The sequence below is a fragment of the Emydura macquarii genome, unplaced genomic scaffold (genome assembly GCF_026122565.2).
Source record: "Emydura macquarii macquarii isolate MOO-44397 ecotype Brisbane River unplaced genomic scaffold, CSIRO-AGI_Emac_v2 contig_3451, whole genome shotgun sequence".
In the NCBI taxonomy this organism is placed as follows: Eukaryota; Metazoa; Chordata; order Testudines; family Chelidae; genus Emydura; species Emydura macquarii.
The window spans coordinates 4,935,065-4,962,090 of record NW_027133588.1 but is presented as its reverse complement, the minus strand read 5'-3'; the positions used below and the strand labels follow the sequence as shown (position 1 = coordinate 4,962,090).

Here is a 27,026-nt window from a genome sequence, read left to right as displayed (position 1 = left end):
CAGTAGGGATTTACGTCTTAAAAGTTTTGCCACCAGATAGTACTCACCAGTCAGAGGCACTTAAGTTATCTGACATCTAATGTTCTAAATATTTCAGTATTTGTTATTTCTTCCACATGCAGCTTCCTTCTGTGAGATGGTAAAATAAAACTAACTTCATGCCTAACTAATATTTAATCAGTGATAGAATTTACTCTTATATCTTATCGAGAGGCTAAGACTTCTGTTTATATTAATGTGATTCCTAAAGACATACAGGACTGAATTATGCTGGTTTGAATTTGGTCTTGAAGTGTCTTAATGCCGGTTTGAATTGGGTATTAAATTTAATGTGAATTATACATTGACAAACTGCTACCATTTATTGAACAATGCAAAAATAGGTCATTTCTCCAGGTGATGTAAAGCAGTAGCTAGGTGACCAGGAATGCCTTCTTTCATTTTCACCTGCTTATTTCATGAACATGCCTAGCCAGGGGAACCCGTATTGCTGTCACTTCTAGACTTGACTGTGGTATTGTGTGCTGTCTGGAGTTGACCATGGGAGCCACTCAGAGCAGCTGGTGTAGATCATGGCTCCTTAGTCATCTTAGACTCTCTTTCAGTCCTGAATAGCACATCTCACGTTATCGGTGCTTAACAAATACTGGAAAACACAAGCAGGACAAAGAAATGAGAGCAGTTTAAACATGTGCTAATGCTCTGCACAGGCACCCGGTGCTGTTCCATGTGAAATTTATAGTGAGGATTGCCACCTGCAAAGCCCTGAAGTTGCTTAGAATCTCATTGTCTCAGAGACTTTCTTTCCCAGTGCTCTGCCACATTTTCTCTGCACATACTGGCCATGCTCAAGCTGCTGAGTCCTCAAGGAAGAAATGGCAAGAGTCCATGACCTGGAGTTCTCCATCGCATGTCCTCAGTTCTGGAACTTTATTCTGCTCAAAATCCACTAGCGCTTGAGCTGGCAACCTTTCTCAGGAGATCTAAAAAAGTTAAAGAAAGCAACTTTTTCCTGAGGTTGGTAAAAGGTCAATAGTGAATCAGCTTCACACACTCAGTGTATAGTTTTTTGAAGGATAATTTTCTGAGCCTGGTAGAAGGATGTTATGCTTTGGGTACCAATTTTTGTTGGAAAGGTTGACTTTATAAATTCATATAATAATACACTGTAGCACTTGGTCTGGAATGTCCTTAGATTTTAAAGTCAAATATACCACATTTTAATCAATATTTAGAATAAACCCTTTCCTGCTGTCCTGGTATACATTAAATGTTCATGTTTTGGCTGCTGGAGTTGTATGCTTACCCTGTTTTCACACTTGTAGGAATAACCAATTATGAAGAGTACTCCCTCATACAGGAGAGCATTGAAGAGAAAAAAGAAGAGGGCACAGGTACACTTAAGAAAGACAGGACGTTGTTACGAGATGAAAGAAAAATGGAGAAGTTGAAGGCAAAGCTTCATACAGATGATGATTGTGAGTACTGTACCTCAAGAGGCTGTTTGACTAGTTGGATGTGTTTCTGGAGAACCATCTGGTGGGGGGAAAGAGAAGAACCCAGAAGGTGGTTATTGGTTTTGGGACATCTCTCATCAGATTATCTGATGCGCTTACCTTCCATATACAAATCCAGGAAAACTCCATATGACTAGGTGGAATATCATGTCTGGTATGTGGTGTCTTGTTGCTTCAGTGTATTTTTAAATCCAGTTGAAAAGCTGCCTTTTTGCTGTTAGCCACTGGAGGACAGTTGTTATTAAGGTTAAGAGTTTGTCATGGGTATTTTTAGTAAAAGTCATGGACAGGTCGTGTGCAATAAAGAAAAATTCACAGAAGCCCACAACCTGTCCCTGACTTGTACTAAAAGAAATCTGGTGGGGGACTAACCGTTGTAGCATTGCTGAGGGCTGACTGCCGGCGGCTGCTTCAGCTGTAGGAACTGACCCAGTCTCAGCCACTGCTCTGGCCATGGGGGCTGCTCCTGCAGGGCGAAAGCTGGAGAAGTCACAGAATCCATGACCTCTGTGACAAAATTGTATCCTTAGTTATTACGTAGGTTGAAAATTAGTGCTAGATGCAGTAATAATGCAATTACCATGTCATTGGTAGAGGGATTTCAATCCCACAGTGGTTTCATTATATTGTACTGAGGAAGGATATTTAACTACTGTTGCCTTCTCGTTTTTCTAATTTATTACCCTTTTGCTGAAGGCCAATGAAATGTAGTTTTGCCTCTTTCTGTACGTAAAATATAAATGGTACATGGCAAGAAACCAAAACACTGCCCTCTGTGTTACATATGGTTGAACAGTCAGTATAACGTGCTCTCACAATACAGCAACACAAAACGGTTTTTAAATGGCATGCTACCTTTGTTCCATCTTCCATAAAGGCTCTTACGCTAAGTTACTCATTTTTTGGCCATGTGTTTTTGACCCTGGTCATCTTATCAAAGGCCAGTGTTTTAAAACAATATGCAATTAAGAATAGAAAGCTACAGAGAGAAAATGTATTTGTATGCTCATAGTTGATTTATTTTTACCCCATGGCTCAGAAGACATGTAAAACTAACATGTAAACTACAAATGTCTTTGCATTTATGCTTTCAATAATTTTCATAAATTATGCTACAACAAATTTCCACTAAATTCTAACTGAAATTCCATTATCTATTTGCCTAATGTTTTGGACTGTAATATCAATTGCAACTTTCATAGTATCTGCTGAAAAATAGAGCAGATTCATGCATATGATGGGCACTCATTCCATAATACATCTGTTTAGCTTGAAAGAAAATGTACAGTACCTCACGGTATCTTGTTACTTTAGCACTGTGCATATTTCATCTATCTAACTTGTATTTCTGTAACATTCATCGTTGTGGTTTCAAGTGCAAATATTGTCTCAGACAAGCAGAACACACATGGATGTCAACATATGTAAATGTGTATGTAGAGCATACTTTGCATCCTGGTTTGGGGTAATTTTTGCAACATAAAATGTAAATTTGTTACATACAGTCCTTACAAACCCAAGCACTATTTTAAAAAATATAAACCACAATGTCCAAAAACTGGGTCTTTTTATACTTGCCTTCTTCTTTTTGAATCTTTAGGGTTCATGTTTTCAAGCTTCTCCCTGCAACAATGAGAGCTAGAAACCTCTTTAAAATGAAAGCAGTGATTCCCACATTTGCATTAATCCAGGATCTGGGACTTCAAGAAAAACACCACATATCACATCACTCCCACAAATATCATTGGAGTGGGCAGTACTGAATACTTACGAAGGTGTGTGTTGTGTTTCTGTTCCAGTAAATTGGCTGGATCACAGTCGAACATTCAGAGAACAAGGAGTTGATGAAAATGAAACGCTGCTGCTGAGGCGAAAATTCTTTTATTCAGACCAGAATGTAGATTCAAGAGATCCTGTTCAGCTGAACTTGCTTTATGTTCAGGTATAGTATGTACAGCAGAGAAACCTCTTCCATCCTGCTGAGGGATTCTGCCTGGTATTGTTATAGCAAATACTGTAACTGCTTGTGTGTTTAGCTGCCACATGCTCTTATTGCTTTCCCATCCCAGCCCTGCGTTTGAACTGGAAATTGGGGAAGTTCTATCACTCTTTCATGAGCCTCATCCACACGTCTTGATGTCTGGTTCTCTTCTGAAAAGTAATGTAGAAAAAGCAGAGTCTTGAACAGGGATCTGATCGGTTGTATGTAGTTGGGCACATGCTTATTTCAATGGATAAAAGTTTGTATTCCATATTCCTGTTAGCTCTGTAGAATGAGCAAAGTTATCAAAGCAAGAACTGGATTCTGCTCTTCCTGGTGCTTCAGCAGAATTTTTCCCCAAGTTCCAAAACAGGACCAAATTTTGCTCTTTTCTGCCTATGCAACCCTACACACGATTGTGTGAACAGGGGAGTTGCAGCATTTGAAGACTATGGGTTTGTGTAACTGAGGGCAGACTGCCTCAGCAAAAATATTTAATGATGGATAATCCTGAAGAAACGCTGCTTGACTTTTCCAGACTGGTTGAGGTGTTGGCAGCTGGAAAAGCTATTTACTATTAAAATGAGCAAATTGGATGTGTAGGCCATTGATAAAATTGTCATTGTTAAAATGGCATTTGAGGTTATTTTGTGTCTTGGTGTTTCATGATAGAACCACACTTCCCACTTTCTACGGCCTTGTTTATAATGACTCAGCTGACCATATTGAGATGGGAGATGCAGTTACATATTGTTTGGGGACGAGGCCAAAGCACCTGCCTTCATTATAAAAGAGGGTTTCTGGTTTTTGCCCTTAATTTTCATAATCATTAAATTTCTCTTAATTGCCAAGTCTGAACTCTGGCTTTTCCAGGACAACTGGGGCTACAAGAAAAAGGCAAAATATATCTGGACCAGATAGGTATACTTTTCAGAGGGAATAGTTAGCATAATTCTTAAAGCACCCCTGCTATTAAATTCTACGTGTTATAGCTAACTTCTAAAAAGCTTGTCTAAAATAGACTGGCTGCTTCTAACAAAACATGTTGTTTTAATGCATCAGCAGTATGAATGGTTTAACGCTGCTGTTTGAGTACAAGTTTTTTCCAAACATCCTAAACGTGCTCCTTATGCAAACGTGTAAAAAAGTCACTTTATAGGAATGAATTATGTGGCATGGAGATTAACTAATAGGTCAGTTCCCCTGAATCTGGTCAAGGTCCATGATTACTGAAAGTTTACCGTCAGATGACTGGTCAGGCTCCGAGGGAAGAGTTCTTTGAGTGCCGGTCCCTGTCGGTATTCCATTGGGGATACACATGCATTCCTTGCCCCTGGAGTTGGAGAATTTTGAAAGCGGTGCCCATGGGCCCATTCATGTGCTCTTGCTCTCCTTGTGCCTCCAATCAAGAACGGGCGGGGCAGGCCAACCGCTTCTCCCGTTCCTTCTTACCGCCGCATGGCCCAAGTTGGAACCTCCAGTATTCAGAGCTCTCCTTCAGGTTCTTCATTTTCAGCATATTAAGCATTGCCTTAGTGCTTTTCAGGTATGGCTATGTCTCTAGTTAGTATTTAATAGTTGTTATAGCTTTTAGTAAAGTTTTCATACTTGGATTCCCCACTCCATACTTCATTAGAGTATCAGTCTACACCAAGAACTCTGGGCTTCAAAATTGAGTATCCTGCCTTCATTCCTTTTTGGTCGGTGACAACCGTGCGCAATGCTTGTACTGTTTTTGTAAGGTGCATGTCATGGCTAGGCATAATATCTGCTGCTCTTCGCCTAGCCATACCTGTGAAGCGTAGGAACTTTGGCTCAGAAAACACCTCATAGAAAAGGCTATGAGGCTGCAGTTGGACCCAAGCCAGGGGACACCCCTTGTACATCAGCCTAAATCTACACAGAGTACACCTCCCACTACGAGGTCCGACTCCGCTACAGGGGAGTCTGTCACCTCAGACTCCCTCTCAGGGGTCTCATTGGGAAGGCAGGGAACACTCACACAAACATAAGAGTAGGTCTCCTTCTAAGTCATCTGTGAAATTGTCTGTCCTTAGAGGTTGAGCAAACGAACTCTGTCAACCTCTAAGGCCTTAGGACATGCAAAGTCCCAGGCCAGGACTCTAACACCCATAAAGGAAGGACTTCTTTGGTACCAGATCCCATTCCAGTGACACCCATTCCACCAGTACCATTGAAATCTCTGGGTTCATCGGTGCCAGTGTGATCAGAGATGCCGCCACCGGTGATAGCAACAGGAAGTCTCCCTCTTCTGACCCGTTCAGTACAAGTGGTTTCAGTACAAGTGGTTTGGACCCCCTCACACTCCAAGAAAGTCAGAGACTTACACTGGAGAATGTCTTTGCCCTTCCCCCATTGTCAGGACCTTCCCCAATGAGGAATATTAACTCCACTAGTGGATGTTACCTTAGACCAGTGATTTTCAGCCTGTGCTCCTTGGACCTCTGGTGGTCTGCAGACTGTGTCTGCAGGGTCTGTGAAAGGTGACTGGATTTTACAGTCCTGGTGTTCAAGCACTTTTGCAACCGCTAAATTTATACACACAACAAGAAAGGAGAATGCAGTTGACCTTCATCTGTCACTGTTCTGACATTTGCAATCAGTATTATCCATGTTAATTAGGTAGATAACCTTCCTTTCTATTACAGCATGATATATTGTACATGTGTCATGTGCAATATTTAGGCAAGATGTTCAGTTGTGTAAAGTGGGGCAGCGCTCTTGGCCTCAGTGAGACTGTGCAGATTTACACTTGAGGAGGGACCTGGTCCTTGCTTTATTTTTTTAGTTATAATACAAAACTATCCACAGTAGAATGCTCAATGCATTCCGATAGGGAAGCTTGCTGCTTGATTCTTGGCTTGTGTTCTGGCTGTCAAGGAATTTCAGAGACACTGTAACAGCTTCTGATGTGCTTGACATGTCTCTACTTACCTTTTTAGGCTCGAGATGACATTCTGAATGGCTCCCATCCGGTCTCCTTCGAGAAGGCATGCGAGTTTGGAGGCTTTCAAGCGCAAATCCAGTTTGGACCTCACGTAGAGCACAAACACAAACCGGGATTTTTAGAGTAAACTACTTTGCTAATTTCTAAATTTGAGTGTCTTTCTATCCGGGCAGAGATGCATAAAACAGTGGGTGTGTTCTATTTTTCTGTACTTTTAGACTGATCCTGGATGATGAGTCTGCCATTTCTTAAATCATTACCTTAGTGAGCTTTTTACTGGATTTAAGTTATCCAAGGGAATCTCTTAAAAATGGTGATATGCTTTGGAACATATTGTGCACCTTGATTGTCTAGAACTCTTAATTATTGTAACAGTTCCCTGAGCCAACTGTTACACGTTGCTCAGTTATGCAGGCAAATCACAAAAGCAAACATCCTTCAGTTCCAATTAATTTGAGTACTCAAACTTTCCATGTACTGTCTGTATTTAGTCTCACTACTGATTGATCAATGACTCTTTATTTAAAGAGCTACTGATGGCTCAGAAAACACTATATGTAATAAACTTAATTGATTCCTAGTCCTCATTACTTGTTGCTGAGACTGGTTGCATAACAATGACGTAACAGCATCTTCATTTCTTCATGGTTTGAGCATTCTCTCTGTATTACCCACCTGAAGTGATGTGATAGAGCGGGTTGCTGTAGAAGTGCTATGGTAATACTAAGTGAAGGTTATGACATCTGGATCTAGTGTTCACAATAAGTGCTCCTTTTTAAAAGCATTATTTCTTTTTTTTTTTTTTTTAAATCCGTTTTCCCATCGCTCCAAGGTTTCCCACGATTGAGCTCGTTAAGCCTCTCTCAAACTGCTGTGCAATGTCAACAAAGTTCAGTTGCTGACAGTCTTTCTAGGTTTAGTCTTTTCTGGTTAATTCCAAAAAATAAAAAGTTGTCATACCCAGCAGCCCTTTCTCTGTGTTGGACCCAAACTACAGAATGTAGATTTCCATTGTGTGGGCTGTGGTAGACATACTGTAATTCATCAAACTACAGAATGCATTGCAGAGGAAGGACTAGGTTTACTTGGTCCTGCCTCTGCACAGGGAGCTGGTGTTGATGACCTGTACAGGTTCCTTCCAACTCAGTTTCTAGGATTGTATGATTGTATCTTTGACAAACAGTATATAAATAATTGAATTTCATATCTTAGAGGAAAGAGGAGAGTTTTCCTCTAGTGGACTACACATACAACTCAGTTTAAAAAGAGCCTGTTGTCTCTAGGGTTTTTTCTTAGAAATGATTTTATTTTAATTAGTTGTAATTCAGTCAGAAGAATGAAGTATTTTATGTGACACTGGTACACACTGTATATATTCATTATGCAGGTGCATGCCAATTCTTGGATGTGCTTCTCATTAGTCTTTTTATAAAGAAATTTTTAAGCAACTTTGTTTCCAGCTTGAAAAACAAGAATTCAGTTCATGTTCCTGGAAGAATTTTTCCAAATGTTTTCATATTTGCCAGTGAAATATATTGATTTGTTTAATCTATGTGTGAAAGAGTTGAAGTTGCATGTAAATTGCACCTTATTGCTCAATTGTAATAGGATTGAGCAGTGTCCATTGACTGACCAATGTGAACTCAAAACAATACAGGCTTCCATATGAGAGTCTATCTGCTTATATAAAAACAATTCAAAACAAATAGGGTTCATTACTTTTCAGCATTTTTCCAGAACAGTTTGGTTTAGTTTACCATATCTACAATATGTTTATAGAAAGAGCTCCTTCATTTTATCCTTTTTTGTCATTGTTAAATGATTCTTGGCAAATAAAGATTATTGCCTGCATTTTGTTAACACTTAGATACTAGTTGTTGGAATTTCCATACAGCACATGCCAAAATAAATTTCCATTAGTATAAACTGTGAAAGCTCCTGGTTGATCAAATCTTAAATAGCTGGATGAAGAACTATTTCAGTTTTGCATGGAATCTACATGGGCAGGCTGTGCTTTTACAGTTGAGAAAATAATAGTTATTAGAGAGGTCTTAAAGAAGCCCTTTTTCACTGGTATGTAGATAAAAGGGAAATATTAAGTAGTTAAATTGCCCACCCAAATTTTTGATCTCCGAGCTCAACCAGTAACCAATCAAATAGCTCCCTTTAATCCAAGCTATTTTATAACAAGCAATAACTCTCCTTTTTTAATATCTTCTTTCTTACCTTCTGCCGTGCTACCAGAAAGCAGGGGCAGTGACTGAATGGCAGATGTATAGTTGGTTTGTGCTTTGATTTCTTCCCTTAAAGTAAAATCAAATCAGTGCTTAACATCTGTATATGAACTCCTTTGAGCAATATTTCAAACTGCTGAAATATATCAGAAACTTTAGTGAAGGAAAGAATCCCAGCTATTTACTTTATCAGCCAGAAAAACCATGAAGTACCATCACATAAGGATGTAGCTGAAATGGCTTTTTTTTAATGCCAATTTATCCCCTTAACCTCACCTCTGATATTTAGTTAGTCATGGTTTTCTTTCATCATAGGATATTTTATGCCTATTTTAGGAGCCAGAAGGACTTATTGCTGGCAGAGGGATATGGGAGACAAAACTATTCTTTAACTATAGTATTATTTTTCCAGTCTAAAAGAATTCCTGCCTAAAGAATATATCAAACAAAGAGGAGCTGAAAAGAAAATATTTCAGGTAATTATAAGACTGAAAAGTCTAATAGTCTCTTTTCTTCTGAAAGTGTAATAAGAGTTTGCTTTCACAGCTCTGTAGTCTGTGCATGTACTCTGCTTACATAATAAATTCTCACTAACTCAAGTGTAAAGACGCTGACAACTTCTCTTTTCCTCCATTGGCAGATTTATTATCCTCTGTTGTTGTTGAAGGTTATTCACTTTTCAATGCATGTTCAAAGGTCTCTAGACCTTTTTTACAATTTTGATGAACTACAAGGATGTGCATTGGCAGTGAAATAGAAGCTCACTTAGGAAGGTCAGTTTAGTTTTATCCACACAGCTTTTCATGTCTTCATAGCTCAAGCGTGAGCTTGAAGTGTTGTGTACAACAGCGTCCTGTTGGCTAATGCTCGAATTCAGAGATGTGCCTGGGAAGCATCAAATTGTATAAGACTGAAATGATCCAATACACAACATGCTGATACTGCTGGAAATGTTTTATAGGATCTTGCACATATGTGTCAGTGTTGATTATTATATAAACCTGGCAAAACGTAAGTATATATCAGCAATTTTATCTAGTCTGGAAAATTTTGAAGTTAGCAGCTGAAATATGCTCACTCAAGTCATGAAAGAAAATGGCAGTGACCTATGATCTCAGCGTAGGACATCATTTTAACTGCGCACTGCTAGAAAATTGTCAAGTGTTATCCTCTTTATCCATCTCACTCCCAATCAAGGAATTCTTTCACTCATGAATTTGTTATAGGTAGAACTACTAGTGCCACCTATGGTTATGGTTGCCTGACACTTTTCCAGGCTGGATGTCCGCCACAGACTGAATTTTTTTTGTAATGTTTCAGCAAACATGGTTCAGCCATTTCTGAGGATGATATTAGGGGAAAATACATTGTTTTGTCCATGTTAAAAATACTTTTTACAAGAGATTTGTTGAGAAGCTCTTGCACTTACTTACTTAGGAGCATGGACTTAAAATTTGGCAGGGGGGTTTCTTCTTGTTAGGAATGTGTCATTTGCCATCGCTGTGAAAAGCAGTCCAGTATGGCCAAGTTATATGCTTCCGAAGAATTTCACTCTGAATATTTGCAGAGGGCTTGTTGGAGCTTGGCAGCTCTAAATATTCCATCTGCCCTGGGTGTACTGCAGAGGTGTGCTTTCAGAGTTCCTATGTGCCAACTGGAGTGCACATGCAACGTCAGCTGACAATGCTCCAGCTAGGTGATATAGTGGCTCAGCAGGACTATCTCCAGTTGTTCCTCCCAGCTGTTATGGGCCATTGGGGTGCTGGTCACCAGATCAGAGAACAGGGGGACAGTTCCCTATGTTCTTGATACTTCCCCTGCTGGCACCCAGGCTGAATGAAGGAGGAGGAGGAGGAAATGGGAAAAGGGGATAAGAGCAGGTGTGGGCAGGCACGAAGGGGGTATATTAAGGGAAGGCAGGGGCTGTGAGTAGGGGCTGGATTGTGAAACAGGCTAGGACTAGGAGCGGAGAGGGAGAGGGCCAAGAGAAGAGGAAGTGGGGGGAGTCTGGGATTGGTTGAGCAAGGGGACAAGAAGCTCTAGAGGAGTAACAGTGAAGGTAAAAGTAGGGTCGTAATAGACCGGTAAGCCTTATTTCAGTATCCAGTAAATGTTTTTAATTATCATTTACCAAGAATTAAACTCCTAGATGAACATGATACCATTGGAATGAACCAGGTTGGCTTCTGTATGGAAGAATCATGTCTTTCCCAAATATATTGGAACTCTTTGAGCATGTCAACAAAGTACTAGATAAAGGGGAACCAACTAACATTATTTTGGACTTTTAGCATGCTTTTGGGAAAGTCTCTTACAAGAGGCTATTATGGAAACTAAGTAGTCATGAAATAAGCGGTAAAGAGCTCTTATGAGTAAGAAACTGGCCAAGAGACAAAACATAGTAGAAATAAATCCTCCATTTTCAGCCAGGTGAAGGTTGCTGAAGTGCCGTGAGGTGAGTGGACATCACAATGGCTAAAACTTAGTTGTGTTGAATTCAATGCAATGTATATTGGAACCAATATTGAACAATTAGTATTTGAGTATTTCTAAATAAATTGTCACCACTAGGAAACAGTTGTCTGTGTAATTGTGGACAGGTAGGAAAATCCCTTATCAATATACAGTGGCTGTCAAAAAAGAAAAAAGTTAAAATGTGCAAAATTAGGATGGATAATGGTGTAACTTCAGTGTATAAATCAGGGTATGACCTCGCAGGGAATGTTGTATTTATCTCTGATAGAAATATCTCAAAAAGGATACAACAGAGGGCGAGGAGTTCAGAGGAAAGCATCAAAATGATTAGGGACATGGAAAAAGCTTGCAGAGAGAGAAATGATTGGGTCTGTTTACCTTAGAAAGGAAGTGAAAAGGATGCTAGATGATATACAAAATAAAGGCTTGTGTAGTGAAAGTAGATCAGTGAAAATGACAGGTGTCAAGTTTAAAACTAATACACGGAACTATTGTGTTGCCTAATTATCATGTGACATTGAAGTCCACAGGCTACCATGCGCTCAGTGTAGCAGGATTTTTAAAAGATGGGTCATTTGTGTGAATGCTGGGAATATCCGGCGTGGCTTTATGTAAGATCTGAAAGTTTTTTGAAGGGTTATTAAGCTTCCATGATTTGAGGGATAATCATAACTGATGATGTTTAGGCAGAAACTTCCCCTTTAGGCAGCTTGTTCCCATAATTCTTTGTCAGAAAATTTGAATATATAACCGTGCTAACATTTCTGCCCAGTGATATTTTGATTTAATTAGTTTCACAATTAAAAAGCAGCCCCAATCAGTTAAAAGCTGGCGCACATCACTTTCAGTGCTTTTCATAGTTTCCAGTGGGCATTATTTCTATTCATTCTAAGTTATACAATGTAAAACTGAGCTCTTGTTGTAGGAACACAAAAACTGTGGAGAGATGACTGAAATTGAAGCCAAAGTGAAGTATGTGAAGCTAGCACGCTCCCTCAGGACATACGGAGTGTCCTTTTTTCTTGTTAAGGTAAGTTTGGATTTTGATCACAATAGATGTGCTTGGTTATGTATTGCCCCAGACCACTTTCCTAAAGCAAAGTTTCAATAGCCAAACTGTAGGACAGCTTCTTCCACTAAAAACATGGCTTGTTGAATTGTGTTTTGGTAGCACACCAATCAGATCAGGGCCCCCTTTGTGCTAGATTCAGCTGGCCAAGTCAAAGGCATCTTTGCTCAGTCTTTAACTAATTGACCAACCAAAATATTTTCTTATCAAAGTATTTAGAAAAATGCCGCAAGTCTGCTTTCCCCCGCTTGGGGGCTAGAGACTTACCTGAATGTGCATATTGAAATCTGTGTCTTATAAGAACCATATTCTAAATTGTGCATTTATTTTCTCTTACACTTCATAATAAGACTATAGCCATCAGCTTAATGACTTGCATTTTCCTGCATTTAAAATTACAGTAAGTTCATAATTTGGAAAAGACAACTAAATCATGACTGGGCAGCTATAGGATTGTTTTGCTGCTGTTAAATAAGGCTTGAATCATTGCTTGATCAGTGTTTTCTAAATCAGATGGTACAGGTAAGGAGGGAGGTAGAACAGGACTGCAGTCTAAAATTAGGATCCTCAGTCTGTCAAGTGTCATTGGAACATGTAGGTGCTCTGCAGAAAGTGCAATGGATGATAACTTTCTTAATCTAAAATCTTGAATTCATTAATCAGCTTTTGCTCCTTTAAGTGCAAGCAATGCTATCTTATTAGATACCTTTTTATGGAGACCTAGAAAAGTAGAATCTCAGCTCTGTAAAGAATCGGTGAAGCTGGAAAAGTTTTCTTTAAATGATCAAGGTGCAGAGGCTGAATCTTCTCACCCCTACTCAATATCTGAGGCTGTTGTTTTCAGACATCATAGGCCAATATTAATTTTGTCTACTGGAGAGACTATATGGTGTGCATTTGGCAGCTTCCCAGGAATACCTATTACATGCTTATTTGATTTTGCTCTCTCTATTTATTCCATTTTCTAAACTTTGTTTTCTTTTCTTGCAAAACCTAAATACTTCATTACCATTATGTGCATTAAATTCTTTTGCAAATGAATTAAGTGGCTTCCAATATAGTGAATTATGAATGAAGAACTAAATGGTTCTTCAGAATCCTAAGTAATTAAACTTACTTAGGGCATAAATTTTAAAAGAAAAAAATGCTGGAATTATTTAGAAAGCGCAATAAAGCAAGTGATGGTTTCACACTGGTTTCATCAGGTCATCTATGAAGTTGTATATTATAAGCTATCATGAAAATATCTGTGCAGTTTTCAGTAACTGAAATATTAAAACCCCACAAGTTTGCACATTTACAGCAAGCAATCAAGTTGAGAATTCAGTCAGATTTTTCAGCAATGGCTAACTGCATTGTTGGGCCGAAGACAGAAATACTTACCCTTGCATTTTCGTGAATGCGTCAATTTGACTCCATGATTTTTCATGTAATTTAAAGCAAATAGTAACTGAATCATTGTGTAACTATGGCATAGAACTTCAGTCTGAAAGAAGTGTATGAGAGGAAGGTGGAATAATTTGGAGTTCAGGTCTGATATCGAACAAAGGACCTAGGAGGTAAATAGAAGTTGATTCTCTGCAGCCCACAACATAAAATGAATTCTGGGGGAACAGAACATACAGACTCATTTGCATTTGATGATAGATGTTTTTGTCACACAGTAAATTGGTATCTGGTCCTTACTCTGTGGGCTTTAAGGGATACAGAGGCAGTATGCTCAGCCCTTAAATGGCAGCACCTCTCAGCCTTCAGAGACCCCCTCATAGTGATGCTTACGTGGGTAAAGTTGTTTAAATGGTTAGTAAAAACAATGTTTTAGAACGATGACGTATAATAAATGTGGCTGACTGTGCCTCATGTTAACCAGGGAGTCCTTCATCTCTGTTGCTTCCTACTAAATCTTCATTTTCTCCATAAAACACCACCAGAAATTCTACAGAGAAGAGGCACTGGAGGCAAATTTACAGTATATTGCCTAACACGCTTTTTAGTCTTGCTGGTGGGAACTGGTCATTGAACTGTCATGTGAGCTTTTTCCACTGTAATTTATAAATTGGAAAGCTAATTTACAACAGTATCGTCGCCATGGTAGTCAAAAATAACTTTCAAAGACTTGGACTCTAAACTGCCTATTTTATTTGAAGGAAGAGTTCTTTTCCCCACCACAAGCAGTTACATGTGCTGAATTGCACAGTGAAGGTTAACTGCAGTTTAATGTCTTCAAGCTGTAACAGGTTAGGGGTGAAGGCAGATTCTCAAGACCTGAGTAAAGCTTAGAACATGAGTAGCATTTTGCTATGAAATCCGTTGGCTCACATCTGCATCTAAGATGCCAAGTGTGATAGATGTGGACCACCTAGAAAGAAAATCAAGCAATAGTTATAGGACTTGATGGGCCATTGTTCTGTAGTTTGGATCGTCACTTCAATCAGTACAAAGTGACTGTAAGTTGCTGCCAAACCACAATGGTGATGATAGTCACCTGATACCAGTGTAAATGACTGCACAAGGTGGGGCGCATTGGAGAATTAAGCCCATAGTCTAAAAATCACCGGAGATGTGTACCAGACCACTTAATTCTGGTGTCTGTTCAGAGTTGTGCATCTCTAATAGGATAACTCTGGACCGAGCCCCTTTAAGCATTTAATTTAACCATGTTGTAGCTCAGATAAAAAAACCACAATGAACCTTGAGGCTCTGAATATGAAGTGTTGTGAACTCCTTGTGTTTAGGTGTTCTGAACTTGACTCTAAGCCATTAGCTTCTTGAACTTCAGCAGATCGGGGCATGCAATGAAGTTCTGCAAGTTTATTGTAAATGAATTGGTCTTCTCAGGTTATTGGTAACTGCTGACTAGGATCTGCACTTACTTTTTAATTGTAGCATAGTGTTTAAATGAGTTAATAAACATGAAGAAGTTTAAACTTATCTGATCAGTTTTTTTATTGCCTTCGTGGGCAAATTTGGGTTTATAACAAAGAAGTTGCTTCATGCTGAACCATCTGCAAATTGTATTTTATTCATGGCTACCTCCTTCACCTGCGCATTTGGTTATTACAAGGACTGCTGGCATAATGTTTCTCATATGCTAACCCACTGCAGCCACATAACCATATTTCTAGCAATGTGTCAACATTAAATTAATTCATGCACTTGCCATATCCAGAGAAACTGAATTTCAGCATGTGAATTGTCCTTTGCAGTGCGTCTAGCTCTTCTGTTTTCTAAGTTACTCAGTCATGGTCATTCCCAGTCTGCTTCCACCTTTGCTGTTCTAACATATATCAGTTGATAAATGAAAAATAACCCTTCATGTTTCCATTACAGGAAAAAATGAAGGGCAAAAACAAGCTGGTTCCTCGTTTACTGGGTATTACCAAAGACTCAGTGATGCGTGTGGATGAGAGGACCAAGGAGGTGTTGCAGGAATGGCCACTGACGACTGTCAAGCGCTGGGCTGCCTCTCCAAAAAGCTTCACTCTGGTACTCTTTCTGTGTGGTGTTACAGAGAAGGAAGGTTCTGTCTGTCGTGAAGAAAGGAGCGTGGATTGACGCACTAAATTGAATGGCTCTATAGACTTTTAGGCAATGTTTAAAACTATTTAGACCTAAAGAAACAACTGGGCCAATATTTTCATGGCCAACACATTGTCTCATGTACGTAGCACAGCCCTGATTATTCAAAGCACTGCTTTAAAGTGCCATTTGCCTGACATCTGCTAATTTTAATTGTGAATAATCAAGGTTTTCATACTTTCCTGATTGTCTCTGACACCTTGCAATTCAGAGTGCAGTATAATACTGACAGACAGACTGTGAGACTAAATAGGGCTAAAGAAAATGCCTTACAGTGAGAGACTTAAAGAGCTCAATTTGTTTAGCTTATCAAAAAGATGATTGAGAAATGACTTGATAATGGTGTCTAAGTACCTTCATAGGGAGAAGATGCTGGTGGTTCTTCAGAGTAGTGGAGAAAGGCATATCAAGATCTAATGGCTGGAAGCTGAATTCAGACACAATTAAATTAGAAATAAGGCACACGTTTTTAAGTGACGGAAAGTAACCACTGGACCAAACTGCCAAGGGAAATGGTGGATTTTCCATCTCTTGAAGTTTTCAGACTACTGGTTGTCTTTCTGGAAGACAAGGTTTAGTCAAACACAAGTTTCTAGACTCGGTGCAAGGGTATTGGGTGAAATTCTGTGGCCTGTATGACACGTAGGAGGTCACATTATATGATTTAATGGTTCATTCTGGCCTTAAAATCAATAAATGTGTGAAATAGGTCCAAGAGAAAGAGCCTTTCCCCCCCACATAGTTTATTGTGGAGCCTTGGAATGGTTTCATCTGCCATTAGCTGTAATAAGACATCAAAGGGAAAAAGCAAATTTTAGCTGTTTTTATTGGGTTTTGGCTTTGGAGTTGGCCCTGACCCTTACATGTTCGATATGAGCTTGCTGGATTCAAAGCAAAAGAAAATTGAATTTTTATTTCCCTTGATCTCTAATTTGTGGTCAGCTTGACCCAGCTGATGTTCATTTATTTAAATTCTTTCTCAAGGGTGAATTGTTTGTTATACCTTTTTTCCCCTCAGGATTTTGGTGAATATCAAGAAAGTTACTACTCAGTACAAACCACTGAAGGAGAACAGATCTCTCAACTCATTGCAGGTTACATTGATATCATCTTGAAAAAGGTAAAACTTAAGGATGTCAGTAAAATTGCAGTAAAATTAGTAAATGCAATGTCTCTCTCACAAAAGATAGGTTACTTGGTAGCAGTAGTTCACTTTCTCTTGTCAAGCTAACTACATATAATTTTTCTTTGCTGTGTCTTGCTTGTAGCAAGAACTCCTACAAAATAGTTCAAATTAACTACAATCAAGAAGCATTTATAGAAATAATAATGAAGATATTAACCATATTGAGGGAATGGTTTAGAAGACTTAGCTTAGTATGCTTAGGCACTTAAGTGGACTACCTTTCAGGAAAACTGCTACATATCAGTGGGCTTATATCAAGAGAATAATGGCCCAAAGCTTTCTCCTTAACTGTGGAGAATAAACCATAAAGTGAGTGAGTGGGGCGTTATTTAGGAAGCAAACATGCTAACTCCACTAAAGACTAGATTAGAATTGTCCTGAGTCTGTTGACATAAACTGCACCAAAAATCAAAGAAATGTTCCTGTCAAAATTTAAGGATAAGTATTGTGTGAAGAATATTACCTTCAGTAACCGCCAGACTTAAATACTTCATTTTATATTTGTGGTCAAAGGAAGAAAACCCAGATTTGCTTCCTTGTAAATGAATCAGACTATTTTGAAACTGAGTTTTGTAGGGACTGCACGGCAGGATGTGTTGATTTTCACCTTGACTGTTCAAAATAGTTTTTACTTGTGATTTAATGCATAACTGCAGTAGTTACCAACACACATTAGCGTTTACCAACAAATGCCACATGGTTACTAGTTGTTTTCTAAGCACTTGGTGTGGGAAACGTGGTATCTTAAATACTACTGTGTGCTTATCGTTGACAAATTTTATTAGGATTAGAGCAAACTACAGCATAATCCATTATAACCATTTGTTCATGTCAGAGAAGTAACAGACAACTGGACATTTCAGTAGGATTGAGGATTTCTATTTAGGGGAACTCCAGGCCTACTGTATCAGGAATGTTGCAATTTGGGGCTGGGGTGGATTGCCAATATTCATCACAGCTCTCTTTCTAAGACTGGCTGAAGCCAGCATTGTCAGTTCCAAATTTAATGAGCACTAAATATGTTCAAATTTTAGTTCATGTAGAAACTTGCGTTCAAAGGACTAAATTGTACCAGTTCCAAGGTAAGGCGGGTTCTTGGTATGTACTGAGAGCATACAGATGTGCCCATGTCCACTCCCAAATCAATCCTCTGATGTCTTCTTTAAAATCTGCTTACTCAACCAGCTTCTAAATGAGTGAAATAGGAATAGGTTAACAAATAAACTCCCATTATATGTCATGGCTTGAATGAGAAGCATACTGTTTCCAGTTGTCAAACTTGAGTTTTCTCTCTGCCACATCTGTTTATCACCTACAGTGATGTAGAAATCTTGTCATGTCGATTTTCAGAGCATTGCTAACTAACTATTCTGGTGCAGATTTTCTGCCACAACTTTCCCTTATGCTATATCCCTGGGTCTGATGTCACACTGAGGACCCAAAAAGAAATTTTGTCCCTGCAATTTGTCAGTGGTAGATGATTTGCTTTACATGGGGAAATCCAGCAGCTTGAGGTGCTCCTATTTTTTTTCTTTAACTTTCCCTTACACTAATAGGAGAGTAAAAATGTTGAAGTTTCAAAGAATCTCGGCTCTAAAAATGAATGGCCTGTTTCATTCCACACTGAGCTTGAGCTGAAATGAAAGAGCGTTTTTTCATGGGTAAAGAGAGTTCCCATTAAACTACCTCCAGTGATATAGCTGTCTCTCATCATTGCCCCAATATAATGACTGCTACAAGGCCAAGGCTGTTCTCAGAAATGGATTGCTACAAGGCATTTCTTCCACAACTTACCAGGCCTCTCTACTGTCGCTTGCTTGTGAAGAATATTTCAGTTCACAGCCCCGTTTAACTTGCCTGTGCACATTTACTTCTCTTACATTATTGTAAATAATTCACATCGGAAATGAACCTTTCTGAATCTAAGTTTCCAGAAAACTGTGAAAAAGAAATGAATCTGGCGCCATGTAACACTTGGCATCTTACTTTTCTTGTGGTGCTCATTTGTGTCCTTCAATGGTATACTGGTTCACATATGGGCACTTCTGAATACAAGATACCTTGTAGTAGAGTTGTATGCACCAGTTCCTGTGAGCGGTGCGTACCGACAAGGCTTCCCATTTGCTGCTGGATGGCGGTTGTGTGCGCTGCTGAGTCACACTAAGGGAATGGGTAGGGGGCGCCACTGTCCACGTGAAAGAGCTTGGTAGATTTAAGCCTCTATAAAACATGCTATCTAGTAGGTGGTGCTGATTGCTGGAACGGGCAAGCGCTTTGTCTTATTTATAAACAAAGCCTGCTCACGCTGCCATCCATGCTAGGCTTCTCCCCTTATGCACCTTAACTCCACCAGTGCTGGGAGCCCAGATTGTTTTGCCCTGTTCTGGATGCTGAAGTTTCTGTGGCCTTTCTCTTCTCTACTGCACCCACGACATGGAGAGCTATCCTGTCACAGAGTGCCCGCTTACATATGAAAATACCAAAAAATCATGCTGTAGCACTAGAGAGAGAGCATGCAGATGACTTGACACAATTTGTGTAATCTAATGACAAAATAAAGATAGATGAGTTCAAAAAATGAAATGAAATTAAAATGCCACATAAGTAGTTACATTTTCGTTTTTTTTTCCAGAAACAAAGTAAGGATAGATTTGGGCTTGAAGGAGATGAGGAATCAACAATGTTGGAAGAATCTGTGTCGCCTAAGAAGTGAGTTTGTGGAATGGGAAAAATTGTTCTATCCGTAAGAGTGAAACATTTAATAAGCAGTGGGTAGTTTTCTTTGTTCCCAGATATGATTTCATATATTTTTGTCCTTCGAAGAATTACTAAACTGGAGGATAATTTAACCGAAAACAATTCTGACTCCATGCTCTTCTGCAGACTTAAGCTTTGTTCAGAAGTCTGTTGTTTTGTCCTAAGACTATTATTTGGTGTAAAGTATGCACCGTTGTGGTGATTTGAGCCACGAACTATGGAATTGAGAGTAGCGATCTGCATGCAGAGTTGTACTAATGAAAGGTTGTGTGTTCTGTTTGTGACTATTTACTAGCTTTTGTTAGCTCACGTTTGCTAAATGGGTGGCTTTTATTGGGGTTTGCATATAGTTTTATTCTGTGACTCATTAGCAGAGATTTGTTTATTATGGAAAATATCCATCAATAACCTTTCAGATGCTGCTAAAAACAAGGTGTGGGGGCTTTGGCTCACAGTGCAGCACAAATTGAGGGCAGCTGGGGTTTCATTGGGGGGGGTGGGACGGATCATACAGGGTTACTGAAAAGAGTCAAAAAGCTAGTGGTGCACTTGAAAAGGAATATTTGATTGGCTCTTTACAGTTAAGTAACAGAAACCGTTTCAGCGCAATGTGAGGTATAATGAGGCCTAACTTAAGCCTCTTCTCTGAACTCAGAAGGAGAGGATGGTTGTGTCTCTACAATGTGTGAAGGTCTGACCGAGATTTAGTTTTAAACATATGGCTTACAGGAAATGAATGGTTAGATCTTTTATGTGGCCGTACATGAATTTTTAGCTTTAGCATAGTGCACGTTTAGCATAGTGCATGCTTCCTTTTCACACTTATGATTCCAAATGGCTTCCAGAATGTGTTCTATTGCTGTAAATGCTGTGTTTAGAAGCTCAAAAACTATAATAAATGGATATACCTGGACAATATCCATCTGTAACTGAAATTACACCTTTTTTTTTTTTTCCCATGGCATGTTGTTGCTCTTTAAATCAAAACTCGTGCCAATACCTCCAACTATTGGAGGTTACACTATATTTAACATGAGTAGTACATTACTATTAGGGGCTGAATGCAAATACATACAGGTTGGAAGAAGGGATACAAATTTTATCCCGACTCTAAGGAGTGCTTGGAAAAATGTATCTCCAAAACATTTGTCTTTATATAGTTGATAGTCCTACTGTGGCATAGTTGAAGCAAAACTGTGAGATCCTACTTTCAGTGACGCAGCTCCCAGTCTCTGCTATTTATCTTTGTGAGATGCAGTGAGATCATAACAATAAATACAACAAGGTCATACATTCCATTTTTCCTTCATCACCTTTTTAGATAGCAATGTTACAGATAAGTGGTTTGTCAGACACTGAAGATATAGCAAACTTAGACTATAAACCCCTGTGGGCAGGGACCTTCTTTTTGTTCTGTGTTTGTACAGCACCCAGCACAAAGGGTTCCTGTTGTATGACTAGGTCTTTGGTAATACAAATAACAATTTGTACAATGGTTGGTGGTAGAATACATTGATGGGAATTTAAGCAGTTCACCCAATGTAAACATCCTTGCTTAGAAACTTAAAGGGAAGGACAACAGCCAAGAATTAGGTTATAGGAGCTCATAGAGTCACAGAGTTTAAGCCAGAAGGGACCACTAGATTGTCTAGTCTGGCCTTGTGTATATCATTGACCACCAACACCACTGAGAACCCTCACACTAAACCTGGCAATGGAAATGAGACCAAAGTAAATGAGACCCACAGGAGACTAGACTGTCATGTGCCACCAGCAGAGAATAGGAGGGACCAAGGGGCACCAGTGCTCGAGGTGTAGCCTGACCTATAGATTATATTGATTGCTTAAGAATCCCCAGTTATCACTTTGAGGATTGACAGGTTCTTGTCCCAATTATAGAGTTGGGAACCCCGATGTGCACAGTTACAGCACTCGCACTGTAGAAACTCCTCTATATTTACAAAAAATACTTCAGTACATTTAGCACAGGCACAAACACCCCAATGCAGTAAGGGTGATGGAAAGACTATGGAATGTACAGCTGCACATCCATATACTCTCACCGTCCCTTGTAGAACAGCCTGAATGAAATGTTAGCCATCATCTTCCTCATCACCTTCTCCTTCCCCCTCATCACCAGTGGCTATCATTCTGGCGCCTCCCAAGGATTTCATCTCCTTCGCCTACTGCCCCTAGGCTGGGGTGTAACTTTTAGTAATATGATACGCTGATGCCACTATGTTTGATGCATATTCAGTAGGGAATTTTTCCCTTTCCCTTATTTGTATTTTCTCACCTTACTGATGTTGGTGTGTCCTTCTCCTATTGGTTAGTATATCGATTATCTAAACTTATTGTCATATACATCAGTTCATTTACCCATGGCCTTCTTGTAGTTAGATATCTGCGGATGTAGCTCATGTACCTGTTATGTACGTCAATTCGTTGCCATGACACCTTGTAGTTGGATCATGTACCTGTGGTTAGAAATACTTGGGGTTTCCTGTTGGGCCATTTATCTGTTCAAAGTTTATCTGTTCAAAGGTCATAGCCTTATTCCAACTTGCTGAAGCTCATGTCTTACAGTGTACAGGCCTGTAGGTTCCTTGCATTACTGCTGAATATAATGGAAGGCAGTGAATATAAGAAAGGCAGACTAGTGCTATAGGCTACAGAGGCTTCTGCAATGGCAGTGAAATGATTCAATAAGATATACTCGGATAATCCTGGTAGGTGACTCCATTCATCCACTGCAGAGAAAGGTAAAAAAAAAACCCAAGGTCACTGCCAGTCTGAGCTGGGGAAAATTCCTTCCCGACCTCTCGTATGGTGATGAGTTAGACCCTGAGCGTGTGAGCAAGAGCCAGCTTGATTAACAACTGAGAGAGAGAATGCTTGGTGCCACCTCAGAGCCCTGGCCCATCTTGACTACTATCCATCTCCAGCTGTAGCCATCCTGATACTTCAGAGGAGGGAAATAAAAAAAAGCAGAACAAAACAAAAAAACCTCCCAGAAGACATTGAAGGGGAATCCATTCCTGACCTCCTGCAGGTGGCTGGCTGAAACTCTGAAGCAACTTAAGACATAAATCAGATGTGAGCTCCAGGGCTGTTGAGCCCTGCCCCCCGCCATCACAAGCAATCCATCATACAACTGCACTCATAAGTTTGTCCAGTTAATTAAGTTGTTTGACCCACAACTCCTATTGGGAGGCTGTTTCAGAGCCTCACCCCTTTGATGGTTAGAAACCTTCTAATTTCCAGCCTGAATTTGTTCCTGGCTAGTTTATATCCATTTGTTCTTGTGCCAACTTTCTCCTTTCACTGACATAGCTCTTCACCCTCCCTGGTATTTATCCCCAGTTTATTTATAAAGAGCGATCATATCCCCTGTCAGCCTTCTTTTTGCAAGTCTAAGCAAGCCCTGCTCTTCCAGTTTCCTCCTATACGTTAGGCCCTCAATTCCCCGATCATCCTAATAGCTCTTCTCTGCACCTGTTCCAGTTTAAATTAATCTTCCTTGAACATGGGTGACCAGAATTGTACACATTATTCCAGATGAGCTCTTATCCATGCCTTGTATAACAGCCTTAATACTTCTCTGTCTGTACTGGAAATGCCTCACCTAATATATCCTGAGATCACATTTGTCTCTTTCACAGCCACATCACATTGGTGGCTAATGTTCATCCTGTGATTGACCCACACACACACACACACACACACGGGTCTCTCTCCTCTGTCGCTTCCAACTGATGAGCCCCCGGCTTGTAGCAGAAATTCTTATTATTAGACCCTTGGTGCATTACCTTGCACTATATACTATTGAATTTTCACCCATTTCTGTCACTCCAGTCTTCAGGTTCCTTCCAAATGTTCCTTAATAATATTCCAATCCTTCTCAGTATTAACGATTCGTCCCAACTTTGTATCATCAACAAATTTCATTAGTAAACTCTTATTTTTTGTGCCAAGGTCATTAATTAAAATATTGAATGATTGGTCCCAAGACCAATCCTTGAGGAACTCCACTAGTAACCTCTCTACTGTTTGATAATTCACCTTTCAGCACAACCCATAGCCTTCTCTTTAGCCAATTCCTTTCCATCTTACACGCTTGCACTGATCCCCATCATCTCTAATGTAACTAATAATTTCCCAAGTGGTATCATCTCAAATGCTTTAATGAAGTCCAGGTATATTAGATCTACAGCACTTCCCTTATCTAAAATAATCAGTTATTTTATCAAAGAAGGACATCAGGTTCATCTGGTAAACACATGTTGCATTATATCCCCTTTACTGTTCATCTCTACGAATGTAATAATTCTTTCTTTTACAATTTGCTCTAAAACACTGTATACTACTGAGGTCAGATTGACAAGTCTGTAATGGTCCGGATCATTCCCCTCCTCCTCCCCCCCTTTTTAAATATAGGTGCAATGTTAGCTATTCTCCAGTCTTATGGTACTACCCCAAATAGATAGATTTATTAAAAATCCTTCCTATTCTACCAGCAATTTCATGTGTCTGTTCTTTCAGTATTCTGGGATGGAAATTATCTGGTCTCCTCGATTTGAGTGCATTAAACTCTTTACATTTTTCTTCTACTTCAGATGTGATTTCCCTTTCTAGAAACTCATTTCCATCAGCCATACTGCCCTTCATGCATATGTTCCATATTATCATTGTTATTGAAAACTGAGGCAAAGTATTCATTTAATTTTTGGGCCATAACTAGATTATTTTTAATCTCCACATGAGACCAACCTCATTCTTCCTTATTCTCTTGTTATTTATATAACTAAAAAAACTCTCTTTTTATTTATTTTAATTTCCTTGGCAAGAGCTATTTTAGCTTGACTTTTAGCAGGTCTGACTGTCCTCCTACATTTTCTAACTTCAACGAGCTAGCTTTCTTTGCTGACCAATCCCTTTTTCCATTCCCTATAGACTTTCTGCTTACTCCTAATAACCTTTGTGAGGTGGTTACTTTTCCAGCTGGGTCTGTAGCATTTCCCTACAAGTTTTTTCCCCTTTCTTGGAATATGAATTTCAGTTTTTGTATAGTTGATTTGAAGAAATTCCAAGCCGCCTCTGCATGTAAGTCTAAGTCCTTGAGCTGTTCAATCCAGCTGACTTCTTTAACTAGTTCCCTAATATCCCAAAGTCTGCCCTTTTGAAATCAGAAGCCATAGTCGATGACCTGGTTTTGATTATCCTTCCATTTAATGTAAACAGAATCAGCTTGTGATCATTCGATCCAAGGTTATTTCCGATGACCAGCTCTTTTGTGATGTCCTTGCTATTTACTAAAACAAAGTCTAAAATTACATCACTTTTTGTTGGTTCAAGTGAAGACTGGATGAACAAAAGTGTTATCTATCACGTCCTTTTCAGCTTTATGTCCACATTTCATGCCCTTGATCCTGGCAGACAGCACACACTTCTGTTCTGTAGATCTCGTCTGGTGACAGACCTGTCGATTCTTCTGAATATGGAGTCCCCAGTCACATAAACCTGTCTCTTCCTGGTGTTGGGATGAATTTGTTTTACATTCTCTTCTGCAGTCCCCTGTACATCATCCTCATTTTTCTATAGTCTCTGGTCCCTGGCTATCTCTGTCATCTCTTCCTCTCTGCTACAAGGACTGGCTCCCTTCTTTTCTTCCTCGCCACCCCATCTCCTGTCTGTTTCTCCTCCTCATTCCCAGTGCAGCAAACGTGTTACTCAACTCAATTTCACCACCGCAAGCGTATCTCTTCCTCAGCTTTGTCCTTCATGGTCACGTTCTTCCGTAGGTCACTCTCCTCTTCTGGCAGTCCCCTCTCCTGGTCCTTTAGTTCAGCAGGTGTCTGCAAATCTTGATGTCTGTACCACCTTCTCTCCTCTCCTGCATTATACCTTCAAATCCTGTCTGAGTTTCATCTTTGTCTCCAGCTGTATCTCTAGTCATTGAACTTCTCTGCCATGAGTTCTGTTAGGCATAAATAGTTTCCCATAGATACCCCATCAAGGATGATGTACACCTGCAGCTTCTGTATCCGACCATCCTTTTTCTCTTCTCCTCCTCTGCCGGTCACTTCTAGTGCTGCCTCAGTAGCCACTATTCTGTTCTCTTTCTAGACCCTATTCCTAGAGAAAAAGAAAGTGGGGGGCTCTCCCCCAACTCCCTCTTGCCAGCTCCCACAGAAACTGCTGTTATCTGCTAGCTGTTCACTGCTCCAGTGTTTGTTTGCTAGTGACTAGCTTTTTAACCTAGGCAAACGAGGTCAGCACTGGTTAAAGGGCATCAGCAAGCACTGAGACAAGCCACATACTGGAACAAATCACTCTTGATCAGGGCAGAGCACAGAATCACCACCCTTCTCTTAGGCCAGACGCCCACAGAAACTCTGCTGTTCGCTGCTAGACGTTTGCTGCCATGTTCTAACATACATTCCATTTTCAGATCGACGATCTTGCAGCAGCAGTTCAACCGAACAGGGAAGGTAGAACATGGCTCGGTGGCCTTGCCTGCTGTTATGCGGTCAGGCTCCAGTGGCCCGGAGACTTTCAATATTGGCAGCATGCCTTCTCCCCAGCAACAAGTCATGATTGGGCAAATGCACAGAGGCCACATGCCTCCCCTGGTGAGCAACCTCTTTGTTTTGTAATGTCCTTGGAAACCAGCATGGGTAGCCTGTGCTGAGAGCAGTATAAAATAAGCATGCGCATGCGCTGTGTTATCAGATAAGGACTGGGGGCTGTCTGGGTTATTTTACGCACACTGTGTGGCTGACTCTCCTGTTGAATTGCATGCTTTCAATTTCCTTGAATCACACTGAGTACCATATTGTCATATTTGCACCTTTTTTTTTTTTTTTACTTCTCCCTCTTTGCCTTAAAAAATCAATTTTACCTGGGCTGGGAAAAAGGACAGGAAGGCTGAGTATTGTTGGCAAAGGCAAGCAGTATTGAATGAAAAATACAATATGTATCTCTTCACATTGTTCTAAAAAATCACCTCTCTAGGTATCACTTTCTGCTTTGGATATTCCTATGAAGTCTGTTGCTAGCTCCAAGTAAATACTCTGGGGTTTTTTAGTGTGTATTAAATAGTTGTTTTAATTTCTCTATACAACTGTGACTATAAAAGAGTTACCCTTTCTGTTTACCAAGTTTTAAACATGTGTTGACTGAGGCTATTTATTTCATTTAAAAGGATCTATTAAAGAAGACCTATACACATGCTCTAGATACTCTAACGAAAAGGCAGAT

General features: G+C 39.8%; 1 protein-coding gene across 4 annotated transcripts in view; it reads left to right on the top strand.

Annotated features, from left to right (window-relative positions):
* The window catches only part of TLN2 (talin 2), a 301,840-nt gene that overhangs the window by 145,958 nt on the left and 128,856 nt on the right, over window positions 1–27,026 (top strand). For all 4 annotated transcript variants that reach the window (XM_067534804.1, XM_067534801.1, XM_067534802.1 and 1 more), the window contains 9 exons: window positions 1,326–1,478; window positions 3,317–3,459; window positions 6,462–6,589; window positions 9,113–9,176; window positions 12,101–12,205; window positions 15,575–15,730; window positions 16,842–16,943; window positions 19,642–19,718; window positions 26,218–26,398. In XM_067534804.1, the coding sequence (XP_067390905.1) occupies window positions 1,326–1,478; window positions 3,317–3,459; window positions 6,462–6,589; window positions 9,113–9,176; window positions 12,101–12,205; window positions 15,575–15,730; window positions 16,842–16,943; window positions 19,642–19,718; window positions 26,218–26,398 (1,109 nt within the window). The remainder of the gene's footprint in view (window positions 1–1,325; window positions 1,479–3,316; window positions 3,460–6,461; window positions 6,590–9,112; window positions 9,177–12,100; window positions 12,206–15,574; window positions 15,731–16,841; window positions 16,944–19,641; window positions 19,719–26,217; window positions 26,399–27,026) is intronic.